The 14468-nt window shown below is 36.4% G+C and overlaps 1 protein-coding gene across 5 annotated transcripts in view; it reads right to left on the bottom strand.

Moving 5' to 3' along the window:
• Nucleotides 1-2014: 2014 nt before the first annotated feature.
• The window catches only part of ARL13B (ARF like GTPase 13B), a 50782-nt gene continuing 38328 nt past the window's right edge, over nt 2015-14468 (bottom strand). For 2 of the 5 annotated variants that reach the window (XM_078389832.1, XM_020810250.3), the window contains exons 5-12: nt 13868-13973; nt 11454-11656; nt 9174-9288; nt 8406-8661; nt 7984-8100; nt 6045-6113; nt 5188-5231; nt 2015-2862 (exon numbers count right to left, since the gene is read on the bottom strand). In XM_078389832.1, the coding sequence (XP_078245958.1) occupies nt 5224-5231; nt 6045-6113; nt 7984-8100; nt 8406-8661; nt 9174-9288; nt 11454-11656; nt 13868-13973 (874 nt within the window). In that variant the 3' untranslated portion in view covers nt 2015-2862; nt 5188-5223. The remainder of the gene's footprint in view (nt 2863-5187; nt 5232-6044; nt 6114-7983; nt 8101-8405; nt 8662-9173; nt 9289-11453; nt 11657-13867; nt 13974-14468) is intronic. The other 3 variants (XM_020810236.3, XM_020810201.3, XM_020810267.3) reach the window with 2 other exon arrangements.

The raw sequence follows: 14468 nt of genomic DNA on the forward strand, positions 1-14468 counted from the left end.
AGCACAGTACAGTGGACCCTCTACATATGGAATTAATCCGTATTGGAACAGTGGCTGCAGGTCAAAAAGTCTGTAGGTCAAGTCTCCAATGCATTGAAAACCGATTAATCCCGTAACTGGCCATTTTTGTTCCATTTTGGTTTTTTTCTGGTCTGTAGGTTGATTCTCAGGCTGCAAGTCAAACCTAAATTTTGCAGCCAGAGAAGTCTGTAACTCGAAAAGTCTGTAAGTCGAGCCGCCTGTAAGTCGAGGGTCCACTGTATCACACATTAATAAACTGGAGTTTTTTTTTTAAAGAATTGAATTAGAATATATATTGTCAGTGCTAAAAGAAAGAAAACTGAGAAGCCAAGTGGACAGCAGATGAAGTATAGTTCACAGCTGAGAGAAAGAATCCATTTGCTTGATACACCAAATGCCTATTATCATGTCCTGCTTAAAACAGTGACACTGATTGGTTCTCTGGGGCAACTAGTGTCAGGCTTCAAAGGAGTAGCCATGTTTACTCAAGACCACATATTTTATTTATTTATTTATTTATTTATTTATTTATTTATTTATTTATTTATTTATTTATTTATTTATTTATTCTATTTATATCCCGCCTATCTGGCTCTTCACCTACAAGGCACATTGGAGAATCAAACTCCTGAACCCTTGCTCCAGCTCACTGAGCTATCGAATCACCTAATAAATGGTAAGATGACATAAATTAACAAAGTTGAGATTTCAGTTGTGCCAGTTTTATTCACAGTGCAGAATTATCTTCAAATGCAATTCAAACAAATATGCAGTACAAAGAAACGATGAAGGGAGTTCTAACATCACAATAGCCCAAATCCTCTTATCTAGTTACACTGGCATAGTATAAATAACACAACTTTTTTGAAGCAAACATCCCCAAAAAATCACCATAGCCATTATCAGTTGCACACTTAAGTCATACAATTAAGTGTGCAACAGATAATGTCTAAAGTGATTTATTAACTAGGGGCAATAGACCTCAAAAAGTTACTGAGTAGCTACAGAAGAGGATTTAGAGCACTGTTTGAACATGACCATTGCAAAAGGCTATAATGTACACCTAGAGGTTAATATGAACAGAGGTTTTCATGTGTCCTGTAACACTCGGGAGACTACATTTTATCCATGGTGACTAAGTTTAATACCCCTCCAACAATATTCATGTACAGAAACATCTGAGCAAATGGGAGGTCTCAGTACATTAGCTAGGATCCTATTGTTGGCTTATAGCACTCTAATTGTGTAACTTGCAGTGGTAAATTATCACAAATGAATAGGTTGCCACTTGCATTCCTAGTAATTCACAATCAAGCATGCAGGTGGTAATTTGGTAATTAATGGTAATTCAGTGCTGCAGTTAATGCAATTATAGTTACACCAGGATTCTGGCTGTTATCTATTACAGTGTTCCCCAACCTTGGGCCTCCAGATGTTCTTGGACTACAACTTCCAGAAGCCTTCACAACCACCTCTGCTGGCCAGGATTTCTGGGAGTTGAAGTCCAAGAACATCTGGAGGCCCAAGGTTGGGGACCACTGATCTATTACAACCACAGATCTCAGCAAGAACATCTCAGAAGTCAGATTTTATTCTTCTACAAAAGGGATACTATATAACTTAAATGGTGACATCTTAATTTTTATTCTTTACTTTCTTGTTATTTATCAATTAATATAAATTCACTTGAGAGTATTCATTTGAGATTATCACCATAATATTGGATATTTCATCACAGGAGATTAAAACGTAAGCTGACATGAGGAAATATATGTATAAATGAGGTACATGTTATTTCCTCAGCCTGAAAATGTCATGCCAGAAACTGCCCATGTACACAGAACTCCACAGATCCTTGATATTCCCAATATCCAATAACTATGCTGCTCCAGATGTTTTAGATTGTAATTCCCAGCATCTCTCATGACAAGCTATGCTGGTTAGAGCTTTCTGAAGATACAAACTTCAGTACTACCACTGACCTAGAGAAGAGGCGGGGGCTGCAATTTTTCACAATACACAATACTGCTTCAGAGATTTAAGCTGTAGTTCACCATGCAGAGAGCCAGCCATGGTTTTTATTTTCTTCTTCTTGGGGGACTCATGAGTGTGGCATCTATTTGGGTGCACACTTCTTCCATGTGAATTAGGACGAGACACAATAACAATATATTAGCAGCTAGTCAACTTGTGAGGCAAATCACATGCAAACTGTATTGCTTTTCCAAAAATGTGACTTTCAGAAGTACATCTTGCTGATGAATATAGCTATGAACTTTAGTATCTCAAAATAGTTATGTTAACCAAATAGTTCTGTTAAAAATCAACAAACTAGAAAAAATATAAAAAATAGTTTAAATGTACACTTCATATTATATTTTTCATTTGAACATGCAGATATTTTACAAAAAATAACATTGTATACTGAAATATGCTAAGCCAAACTAAAGTCCTTATGTGAGAACAATCAAGTTCCAACTGGTTTTGAAAGCAGTATTCTCCTGGTTTATAACTGTCATTCCACCTGCAAAGCTTTGCTCTCCTTTTGCAAATTTTTTCATTCCATGTTAACCATGAAAAGCTGCTGATGAGTCAAGAAGGAGATAGTATAATTAAGTTCACCAGGATCATCCTCACTGTTAAAATCCTAAGGCAATTGTAGAGTCCTTGCTCCAAAATTGTCAAGAATAGCAAATGTCTCCTGAAACATGGAAATTCTGTCAAACAGAGGTCCTAGCTTCATAAGCTGCCTTGTGATGAATAGTTAAGAAATGACATCATGGGAATCGCTGTTAGGTCTCTGCCGCAGAGTCAGTGGAGGCAGTGGCTTTCCATAAAAATCTAGCATACACATTGGAGAAGAAACAATGTTTAAATACAGGACATTATATATCAGCTGTTTTTTTAAGAACAATAAATAATGTGGAATGTAAGTGTAAGAAAACCTGGGTTCCATTTAATGTTACAGTTGTTCTTAATCAGAGTAGAACTATAATCCATATTATGGAAAAATGTATAATACAGAAAAAATATATTTGCCTTGTTTAGGAGTGTAATTTTTTTAAAAATTGTCTTTTACATGTTGTAATTTTTTATATTCAACCGGTACATTATTTTGTCTTAGCAATTACCTGTAGAGAGCAAAGGTTGCTTGAAACATTTCCAGGTTATTTCAGATTAGCCGATGCTTAGTCCATAAGTACTCAACCCCACGTACCCCTCCCAAGGAAAACATCAGCCTTTCAAGATATCTTTTTAAAAACGGAAACATCATACATGCAGGTTTAATACATGCAAAACTATAAAGTTAGAAAATGGGAAATACTAGCTCATGCACTCAGCAGGAAACAGAAAACAGGAAAAGTGAATATAAGTATCTGTTAGGGTCCTTCTTACTTTCAGTAACACTGAAAATCAACTTATGCCATAGATATAAGTGCCCCTGGTTTTGCTTTAGTTTATCAAAGCAGTCTGGGTTTTACCTGAAACATCTCAGATGAGAAAAACTATCTCCTCCATGAGGTTAAGCATTTTCTTATATATATTCCAAAATGAAGGTTATATACATGACAGCAGTGAGTAAATTATTTGGATTAACTAATTAAACTATATTGATATATAAACTCAAAATCTTAAAAGACAGCTGTGAAACTGCTGAAAGTTGTCTTTATTTAAAACGAAAGCAAGGTCTATATAAGTTGACATAATACTTCAGCTAGTCTGTTAAACATTTAATTGTGTTTGACGAGGAGTGTTTTTAATTCTTTTAGGGGAGAGGTGAGAATGTAGTTTCCTATGGGATCCCATATAACCTTGTTCTCTCCTCAAACTACCAATATACCCTGAAAAAATAGACTGCAAAAAAGCAAACTGCACCTCTGCCACTCCAGCCTCTCGAGTGCAATCTGCCCTGCACAGTCATTCTCACTCGGCTATTTTTGGCTTTTTGTCAAAACTTCCAGATGGAGCTGTATGAATAAAACCCACAAATATAACTACCTTTATAAATGAAAGCAAAACGTGGGGCACTACAATGGGTGAAATTGGGAGTACAGAGCAAATGACACCCACTATTCATTTGGGGGTGCTGAAAAGAATTGAGGGTATTTTAGGGTGTCAGAGGGGTATGCGGCCATCCATGTTCCAGTGGAGAGCAAAAATAACCCGTAGGCTCTTGAATGTTGTCGACTCCATATAAAAAGGGAACTATAAGGGAAAATGTACATCCTGAAACCTATGTCTTAGAACCTTGAAACTGCCACTTTATAAAAATGATTCTTAAATTACAGTGGTGCCTCGCTTAACGAGCGCATCGCATAACGACGAAATCGCATAGCGATCCGGTTTTTCGGATCGCTAATGGGATCGCTTAACGCCTTTTGAATAGGGCTCAATTCGCTTTGCGAAGACCGGTAAGCGTTTCGCTTACCGATCTTCACAAAACGAAGCCCGACAATCAGCTGTTCGGCGGCCAAAATGGCCGCCGGAAGCCCGGAAATGGCCCAAAATGGCCGCGCGCAGCGTTTTCGCGCCCTCGTTAAGCGAGGCAAGGGCGCGAAAATGGCTGCCGGCCATTACGAAGCTACATTGAACGGTGAGTATTTGGCCCATTTGGAACGCATTAAACCATGTTTAATGCGTTCCAATGGGCTTTTCTGTCCCGTTCAACGATGCTTCAGCATAGCGAAGGTTAATCCGGAACGGATTAACCTCGCTATGCGAGGCACCACTGTATACTTATTGGCCCATAGTACAGCCAATAATAACATCAGGGGGAATGGCTCTAAAGTGGACTCTGTGGCATCGTCTCAAGTCTAAGGCCTGGTGTTTTAAAATGCAAATGCAGACAAAAATGCAAGGAACTCTATGAAATATCATGAGCATTATTGACTGAATGGCTTTAGATAATCTGGGAATCGAAGCTATTAAAAGGTTATGCAACCAATATTCCTAAATCAGCAAAATTCACCAGCTTTAGTGATATCAGATGCATTTCTTGCAACATTTCATTTTTTACCCATGAGAAACTGATGGACTGTAGTAGGCACTGTGTCCAAAAAGACGTATTTGGATTCTACTCCCATGCTCCAGGCACAGATCAGACTGCCATGATATGAGCAAAGAGGATGTACTTGACAAATGTAAGCCCTTCACTCTCCTCCCTACCTCTTCTGTTTTGCCTTTTCTCTTGCTTTCTTCTCTTTAAACTCCTTAAAAAGAAAGATGGATTTCATTATACAAATTTGTTGAAAGGTATACTACATAATTGCTCTATCACAATGCATATTTGTGCTTATCCCAAGGAATCTTTAAAAAATCATTTGTACATTTGAATATTTTATGAAAAATATAAAAGAAAACAGCCAAAGAGAACACAATATTATAAATTAGGATATTTATAAAAGGTATTTTAAAAAAGAAATGAGTCTTTCCATGTAGTTAAAATTCAGAGCAAAATTTCTTTTAAAAAAGTTTTCATGGTGATAGTAGATATTTATTCTTTACACTCAGCTGTCATTTCTACATTGTCTCAAATAATTGTGAGCTATGTCAGGAAAGCTTTTGTCTCTCTAAGATATTTCAAAAAGATTTCTTTGCATGTTCCACCTCACAAAATTTAGCAATTGGTCCACCAGACTGTTGGATTTTTGGATGGCTGACATATGCAAGTTGTTTCTGCTTTAATCTGTGAACTCTACCAAAGCAATGAAAATGTGTTACATATAGAATGGGATCTGTCTTTACAGTGAACTAGTTGTTTTAATTGTAAATCAGGATGCCAGGACACAATCATGTGCAATAATCTATACTGAAGCAAATAGAATAAAGCAAGTAGTTGATAAGCAAGACATTTCATACTTTGCTTTAAATGAGGGAAACAAGCACAGATTTTTTAAAAATAAGAAATATGAAATGATGCTTTTAAAGCAGCACAGTATTAGATGAAATTCTAAAAAGTTAGCATGCAAAATGGAATGTTTTTCTAGGGACAAACAACAAATTATTATCTCCTCCAAAATTACCATTACGACGTGTTTCACCAAGAGGTTCAAGTTTTCGAACTCTGTTAACCTTAGGAGTTTCCCATCCAACTACAGAAAAAAAAATATCAAAAAGCAACACCACATTGTCAAAAAGAAATCTAGTAACCAAAACACTCATCTATGTGAAGATGGATGAAAATGTCTGACTGTTGAAGAAATTCATAATATAAAAGAAACTGCATTGATATGTTCATTTCTTAAAAATGTTACTACTGTAACTGCAAAATAGACTGCTACATGAGTTTAGTCTAACTTTCTGTTTTCAAGAGCACCAAGGCAAATTTCCCCAGGAAACTCACAAGTAGGGCATGAGATTGTCTGGTTGCACACAGAAATCTGATAAACATATATGAGTTGGTATTAGAAAGTGATCAGAAATGCAGTCTTATAATAATGGAAGCTACAGTTTTTAGTTCTTTCTCATGGTTAGTTATGGTTACTGACAGCCTAACCTAAAATAACAATTTTGTTATCGGTACTAGTCTTTTTCAGATAACCATGCACTTGTCTTTTGGAAGATATGAAAAAATAGCTAGACTTAAGCTACATTACTGCACATCTCTATTCAGAGAAATGCATTTTTGATTATGCAAGTATACAATTTGGTTTGTAACATACTAATCAGAAAGCTGAAGTCCCACTTCCTCCATCTTCAGAAGCAGATACTTCAACAAAAGTTGCAGAGTTTCAGGAAAAGCAGTGTGCTTTAATGCATGCATGATGAGTCCACCAGCATTCTCAGAACAATCTTCGCAGGGCTCAAAAACACTCCTGCCTGAAATCCTAGACAGCTGCTGCCAAGTCAGTGTCAACAATACTGACCTAGAAAGATCTACGGTTTGACACTATATAAGGGAACCTCTAAGGAAAACTGTCAGAGCTGCTGTACTCGGAGAAGTGCTCCCATCATTTATATAACCCCGAGAACTGCACTTTATGGAAACAGATTAAATTAATCCGAAATAATTCTAGCCTAAGGGTGGAAAATTCAGATTATGTCCACTCCATTTTTCTTTCACGTGTGTTTTCCCATTCTGCAATTATTATTCACCATTCTGCAATTTGGGTTTTTTTTCAGGAGTTTGGAAAGACTGCATTTAAATAATTACTCACTAAAAATAATGTTTTAAAAATATATTTTTTCTCAAATATGTGTGTGCGCATACACCTGCACACACCCACATATGACCCGATAGGTGTGGCATCTGTCTGATATTCGCCACAGCCACAGACTTGAAATATTTATTGAAACAGGTTATGGTACTGTATAAATTCAGGTTGATACTTCATATAACTGAAGATTTGTAAAGAAATATTTATGAGGAACAGAAGTGATCTGAATGTGCATTTCTAGAAAAGGCAGTGAAAATGTATACCTAAACATCTGGACCTAAGGTACATGGGTGGCAGTTACCTACTTTGTTAACAGATTTGATCCATATATGGGAAAAGCGATCTAAATAAATCCAGTAAGGTAAATCAATTGTTATAATGTCTCTAATCAGAAGGCACAGTACAGTAGCTTAAGATTTCAGGACCAACTTTTCAACAAATAAAATATCAGTACAATACATAAGTTTATCTTAAAATCCTAAAATGGAAACAGACATGCAGGAGATTAGAAAAAAAGGAACTATTTACAACAAATACTCCCAATTCTGTAACACCTACTGTATATAGTTTAAACCACCTCAGGAATAGATCTCCCATAACGGAGCTTAGCATTCCTTACTATATCAAAAGATTTAAAGAAAATCTATACTAGCAAATTATTAACGGTACAAATAAATCTAAAAACAGATAGTTGCATTTTAATATGTGTGTGTTACGAAATAGCCAATGGTTTTAAACTGTAATAGCCACTGCAGTTTTCAAAAATCAGGAAAACAGTAGATTTAAGTATTTGTTTTTAACTCACTTGGTGCAAGAGGTGCTACTGGTGTAGGATCTGGGGATATTGTCTCTTCCGTGTTAACTGGTTCCACTCGATGACTTCTTTTTAATTTTAGCTTCTTTGCTTTCTTTTTACTGCTCTCTAAAGTAAATATAAACAACATTAATAATACAATGCCTAGCATCTGAACAGCTCTATCCATCTTCTCTGTCCTGTATCCTCACTTTCAATATTTAAGTAATGTGGTTCTCCTCCAAAAAGGTAATTAGTCAAAGAGGATTACATAATATTGAAAGCTTGCTAATATGCTAAAATGTGCAGCACAGTTGCACAAGAAATATAAATAAATACAATGACACAACATTGTGACAAATGCAAACATAGGCAGGCTCTATTGCTGGCCAGCAATGCACACCTCTAAATTTAAGCCATGAAACTAAATTCACCTGTTCCTGAATTCAAGGTGACATTATCACCAGAATCAAAACTTTCTGAGATCTGCTGCTCATTCTCATCTTCATGTTCCAACTCTTGAGTCAATGCAGATCTGTAATTTTCTACCAGGCTACCATCAGTGAATCGTTGGCTATTTAAGCTTTGAGTGTCCATTTGCTCCTGATTTGTTTGAGGTTTCAAGACAATGGCATCCTTTTCACTTTCCTCCCACTGTCTCTTCTTCTCTTTTTCAATTTTCTTTTCATTCTATCGAAGCACAGAAAAAGGCCATTTTAGTAAAATGGACAGACTTAAAAACTTGTATGAGAAATATTACAGAAATTACTCCACCATGATTACTGAAATAAGTTTAATGTACTAAATATTTAACCAGTTAAAAAATGTATCTTTACTATGTATTTTCAGCTAGTCATTTTCTTTCAAAAGGTACCAGTTTAGAAGCCCATTATGAGTAAAGATTGTGAGAACCATATTGCAAATCCTTTACCTAAATATTCAACCTACTTTATTTCTTTTAAAGATGTCTAGACCACTTTTCCATTCAAGTGGGCATCTAATAATCTTTTACAATGAACCATAATCAATCTACACTGTTCCACACTACAGTTGTTGGTCTGCTACTCCACAGATTTTGCCCATTCATATGGGAGCAGGAAGAATGGTTTCTAAGGAATCTTCCTACTCATAATCCAGATTTACTATCCAGTAGTCTTTAATATGTGGTTTATCAAAGTTTTCACATACAAGTGTTCCAATACCTCAATGATTACAGCTGATATGAGCTGGAATGGATTGCCAGTTATGATCTCAGGTTCACCTTCATCCGAAATGTTCCTTCCTTCACGCTCAGCTTCTTCTCTTTCTTTCCGTTCTCTTTTTAAAAAATGTAAGTATCAATAGACAGAATCAATAGACAGAAGATCATAAATCAAAATAAATCCAAAGACACAGCCTTTTAGGTTATGTTCTTCAACATAATAGACATGTTTGAAACATTTCACATACACTGTGTCAGGAATGCTTGTTGTTGTTGTTTAGTGTTAAGTCGTGTCCGACTCTTCGTGACCCCATGGACCAGAGTACACCAGGTGTCTTCCACTGCCTCCCGGAGTTTGGTCGAATTCATGTTGGTAGCTTACGAATGCTTAGAACCCATTAATTACAATTCTTCCTGCTTTGTTTGTTATATTTTTACTAAATATACACAGGATGCTTTATGATTCATCTGGTTCACTGGGTGCAGTGGAGTGGAAAGAAGACAGAAAATGACTGAGCATGTTTGGAAAACTTTGACAAAGAAGGCCACAAGGATGGGCTATCACTGCATTCCTTTAAAATCTACCGTATTTTTCACTCTGTAAGACGCACCTGACAATAAGACACACTTAATTTTTAGAGGATAAAAAGAAATAATTTTTTAAAATATTCTCTGCTCGAGGGCTTCCCAGAAGCATCCGCTGGATTCTTTCCCCCGAGACTTCACTGAGTTTGCCCAGCTGTTCTCAAGCAGCCAGCCATGACTCCGGCTTTAGACCTTTGAGAAGGCAGCAGCTTGGCTCCCCCACTGGCTCCCACCAGACTCAGGTGTTCAGCTGTAGCTGATTTGCCCTCTGCCGCTGGTGGGAAGTTCTTCTCCATGGTCTCTGTGAATGGCTGGTGGGAGGATCCATTACATAAACTGCTTTTTTGCCCAGCCCATCCAGGGTGGGTTTTTCTAGAATCTGTTTTTTTTTTTTTTTTTTTTTTTTTTTTTTTTTTTTTTGAAATGCTTCCCGTCATAGGGTGGGAAAAGCTTTTCCCTCCTGTGGCTGAATTGATTTTTCCAGGGGGCCTTCGACTGGTTTAGTGCCAGCCCCCGAGATCACTCTTTTCTTGCAGACCCATGTGATTTAGAAGAAGAAATAATTACTGGGTGTTGAAAAAAACATATGGCTTATAAGAATATTGGAAACTGTAAGGCTAAAGGAATTTTTTAATAAGTTAGTTTGGAGATAGTTTTAAACTTTGGTGATATTAAATCAAATAAATGTGAATTGCTATAAGTTGTGCTAGAGAGGATGTCAGAAAATAGCTACTTGTTTTCATATGTGGTGGGAATGTGAGAATATATTGAAATTTTAGCTACCCTGTTTCCCTGAAAATAAGACAGGGTCTTATATTAATTTTTGCTCCAAAAAAGGCATTAGGGCTTATTTTCAGGGCATGTCTTATTTTTTTCATGTACAGCAATCTACATTGATTCAAACACAGTCCTGTCATCCTCTTCTGGTTGCTGCACGATGGTGGAAGGCGGGGTTTCACTTAATGGGGATTATTTTTGGGGTAGGGCTTATATTATGAGCATCCTGAAGAATCATCCCACCACAAGATATTCAGATATAGGACAGGCTAGGCATACGTTTGTGGATAAATAAATACAAACAAAATACAGATTTTTTTTGTTTTTATATATGTTTTTTGCTGCGTGTCACAAGTAAGAAGGGTGGTGTAAAATATTTTGAATTACAGTAGGACCCCCCTTTATCCCCGTGATCAGTTTCCACTGATATAAATAAAATAAAATAAAAATAAAATAAATTCACTTATTCATAGTTTGAAAATATTAAAAATATTAAAAGAAAAAAAATCCATCAAAAAAACTATTTCATATGTATTAACAGAACCGGCCAGTAGAAGGAGCCAGAGAATACTTGTGAGTCAAAAATGCATAGCATTGTTTCTGGCACACTCTAGTAGCCAGTACTAGTAATGCATGTGAAAATAGTTTTTTTTTCTCTTTTTTTTCCATTTATCATGGTTTGTTTGTTTGTTTGTTACACTTGTATACCGCTCCCCATTAGTGCCAATACATTAGTCTGGGAGGTTTACTATAAAGAGAGAGTTTGATATTATCCATGTTTTTCAGTATTACCGGGGGGGAGGGGTGGCAACTTGGAAACAATCTCCAGCAGATATGGGGGTCCTACTGTAATCCACACAAATTACAACTTTTATATTTCTCTCGCATAGCTCAATCTTAGAAATTAAAAGAAAAATACCTTTCTTCCCGTATCTTCCTCACTCGTTCTGCCCGTTCTCGTTTTTCTTGTTCTTCTGCTGCTTTCTGCTCTGTAGTGTCTTTCTGGATTCTTTCATGTAAGACCTCAAAATCTTTGGCTATAATATGTAATAGCCAAAGTAAGCCTTTCTTTATAGATTTGTCAATTTTTTTCCCATAGCCCATGATAGCTGAACAAGGCTCCTATAAGTAAGAGAAAAAACAGCTGCACATCGTGTTTTTAAATTACTGTGGACAATAAGATATCAACTCATTGCCAAATAATTTCTCCCAGCTAGATGCTATGCTAGTCATCTGTTAGTGAAAATTCATACACATATGGATCCATGTCAATTGTCAATATAACACTGATCTGTACAAAATGAAACCCACAGAGATACAGTTCAGGTTCACCATATCATGAAAGCTGCTCCCTAAATTCCCAGGAGATTATATTTAGTACTGTAGTTCAAAGGAAGAGACTGGTAATTTCATACAAACAAGGATTGTTTAAATGATGATCAAGGGTCCCAAGAACTTAAAAGTTCTTTTAGAGTAAACCAAGAGGGAGTTACAACAAAACATTACATAGTAGAACATTTATACAGAGTGATCTTTCATACTGTCCTGTATCCCAGTGGTCCCCAACCTTGGGCCTCCAGATGTTCTTGGACTTCAACTCCCAGAAATCCTGGCCAGCAGAGGTGGTGGTGAAGGCTTCTGGGAGTTGTAATCCAAGAACTTCTGGAGGCCCAAGGTTGGGGACCACTGCTGTATCCCATTGAGCCAGCCCTGCTTCAAGAATCATGTGACCATCGATCATTCTTAGTCTTCACTGAGTTCCCAAGTTTTTTGTTTTGTTTTTGTGTTAATTCCCAAAGCCTGTATTTTCGATTATATAACCATCCTAACTTAGCAGTAGAAATCACTATAATGTATAAGATTCAAAAGTATTACATAGATTAAGCTTTGGTTGTTAAATAGGAGAATGTTGGTGTCTGATAAAGAAAATAAAGTATAAACACATCACATCATCACATGTTTAACCAGAGATTGCCTAGTTAAACCAACAGAGCTGCAACCCACCAACTCCAAAAATATTCACACTTTGTTGTTCACAGAATGTAACTTTGCCAAGGATAATCTTGTGTAACAACATGAAATGAATTTCAAATCATGCCACATTGTCTTTTAAGTAAAAATGCCATGTCCTAAAACAAATATGAAATGTTTTTTCTTTTTTCTTTCTTTCTTTCTTTTTGCAATCTTAGTGTAGGTCACAAAGATTAGTTCCATCATGGCCAGAAGTCCTCCTACATATCTAACACAACTGCGAAGGGGTTCTATACAGACATAAACATACCCCAATGAAGGATCTCTGACAAATAATACACTTTTTTACAGGATAGCTGCACAACAGTACAGAGGGTGAGGCTGCTGCAGTGGTTCTGCTTTCCCTCCCAACATGAAATAACTGCTGGATGGCTCAGTGGCTTAGGCCTCTAGCTGCGGAGCCAGTGGTTGGGAGTTTGATTCCCCACTGTGCCTCTTTGAGAGGGGCTGGACTTGAGGATCCATAGGGTCCCTTGCAGCTCTACAGTTCTAAGATGACGACGACGATGATCTAAGGACATAAATAAGTGAAGTGCTACCTGAAGCTGTTCAGGAAAGATTTGTACTATAAACTCTTATAATTCAACAACAACAACAACAAAACCCTGAATTGAGCAGGAAGCAAAAAGTATTTTTTAGATCCTAACAGCTGTTAATAAACTAGTACCTATACTTGCAATTCATTTGAAAGAATTGCCAACTTGTGAATTTTGGCTGGGAATTCAAAAACACAGAAGAAAAAGAACAATGTAAAATTCCAGAAACAACGGGGGTAGGAACTAGTATTACAATGAAATAGCAGAGTTCTTTTTTGAAAAATCAAATCTAAATTCTTCAGACCTAGAGAGAAAATCTCATCCTTAATATTTTGTTCTGGATTAATATAAAACAGATCATATAAATAAGATTTCAGTGAAATACTACCAAAGTACAATAACTTTAGGAAGTCTTTCAAGGAGCACATATCTAATACAGAGACTGAAAAAAAAAAGATTTTGTGGAAGATTCATCGTTGGCTAAATTATTCCACTGGATTGCAAAAATGGTTTCCCCCTTACTAATATTAACTTAGAAAAGAATCATTCTGTAAATCTCAAGAGCAGTGGCATTCGAAAAAGTTGTATTTATTGTAACAATAGACACTATGACAGTATTGTGGCATAGTAACCAAAAGCACATGCATCCACACAGAGACAAGAGAATATGATTGTTTGTAGAGCGATAGGATTATTCAATTCTAGTCCCAAAGTTCTGTCCGAGCACCACATTTAAGGAATATTAATTTTATTAAAATGTACTTACAATCTGACAGAGGCATTTGTGCTCATTGACAAGCTTTTCAAGAGATAAACACTCAATTACATCTGCTTCTGCCAGGGCACCTTCTTTGTCCTGCTTATTAGCTAACCTAAACAAAAGAATATCAAAGGTGAGGAAATACATCAATACTGCCCATATCAGTAAACATTAAAATTTAACTTTAGTCAGTGAGTCACAGTATTAAAATAAAGATAATCTGAATTCATAAAATGTAATAAAATCCTGTTCCTTAGTGTAATAAATCCTAAATAGAGTAAGCCCACTGAATCACTGGGGATTTGACGAGTTAACTCCTCAGTTTCACTGATTCAAGGAGGCACTCTTCTTCCCATTCAAAAAGGTATTATGTTGGGATGGTAGTTAGATGAGAGGGCTGCTCTACGTCCTGATAGCATGAGACTTTCACTTCCATAATTTGGTCTGGGTAATTTTCACCAATTATAGCAGTGGACATTCTTAAAATATTAAAATCCCATCATTAGTAAGGAGTCCTTCATAGAGACAAAATTCATTGCAGAATGAATCCATAGTAGCACCATCAACAGTACAAATGTCATTTTACAGGTCTTCAAATTATTTTGCT

Source organism: Pogona vitticeps, chromosome 3 (assembly GCF_051106095.1).
Source record: "Pogona vitticeps strain Pit_001003342236 chromosome 3, PviZW2.1, whole genome shotgun sequence".
NCBI classification, from domain to species: Eukaryota; Metazoa; Chordata; class Lepidosauria; order Squamata; family Agamidae; genus Pogona; species Pogona vitticeps.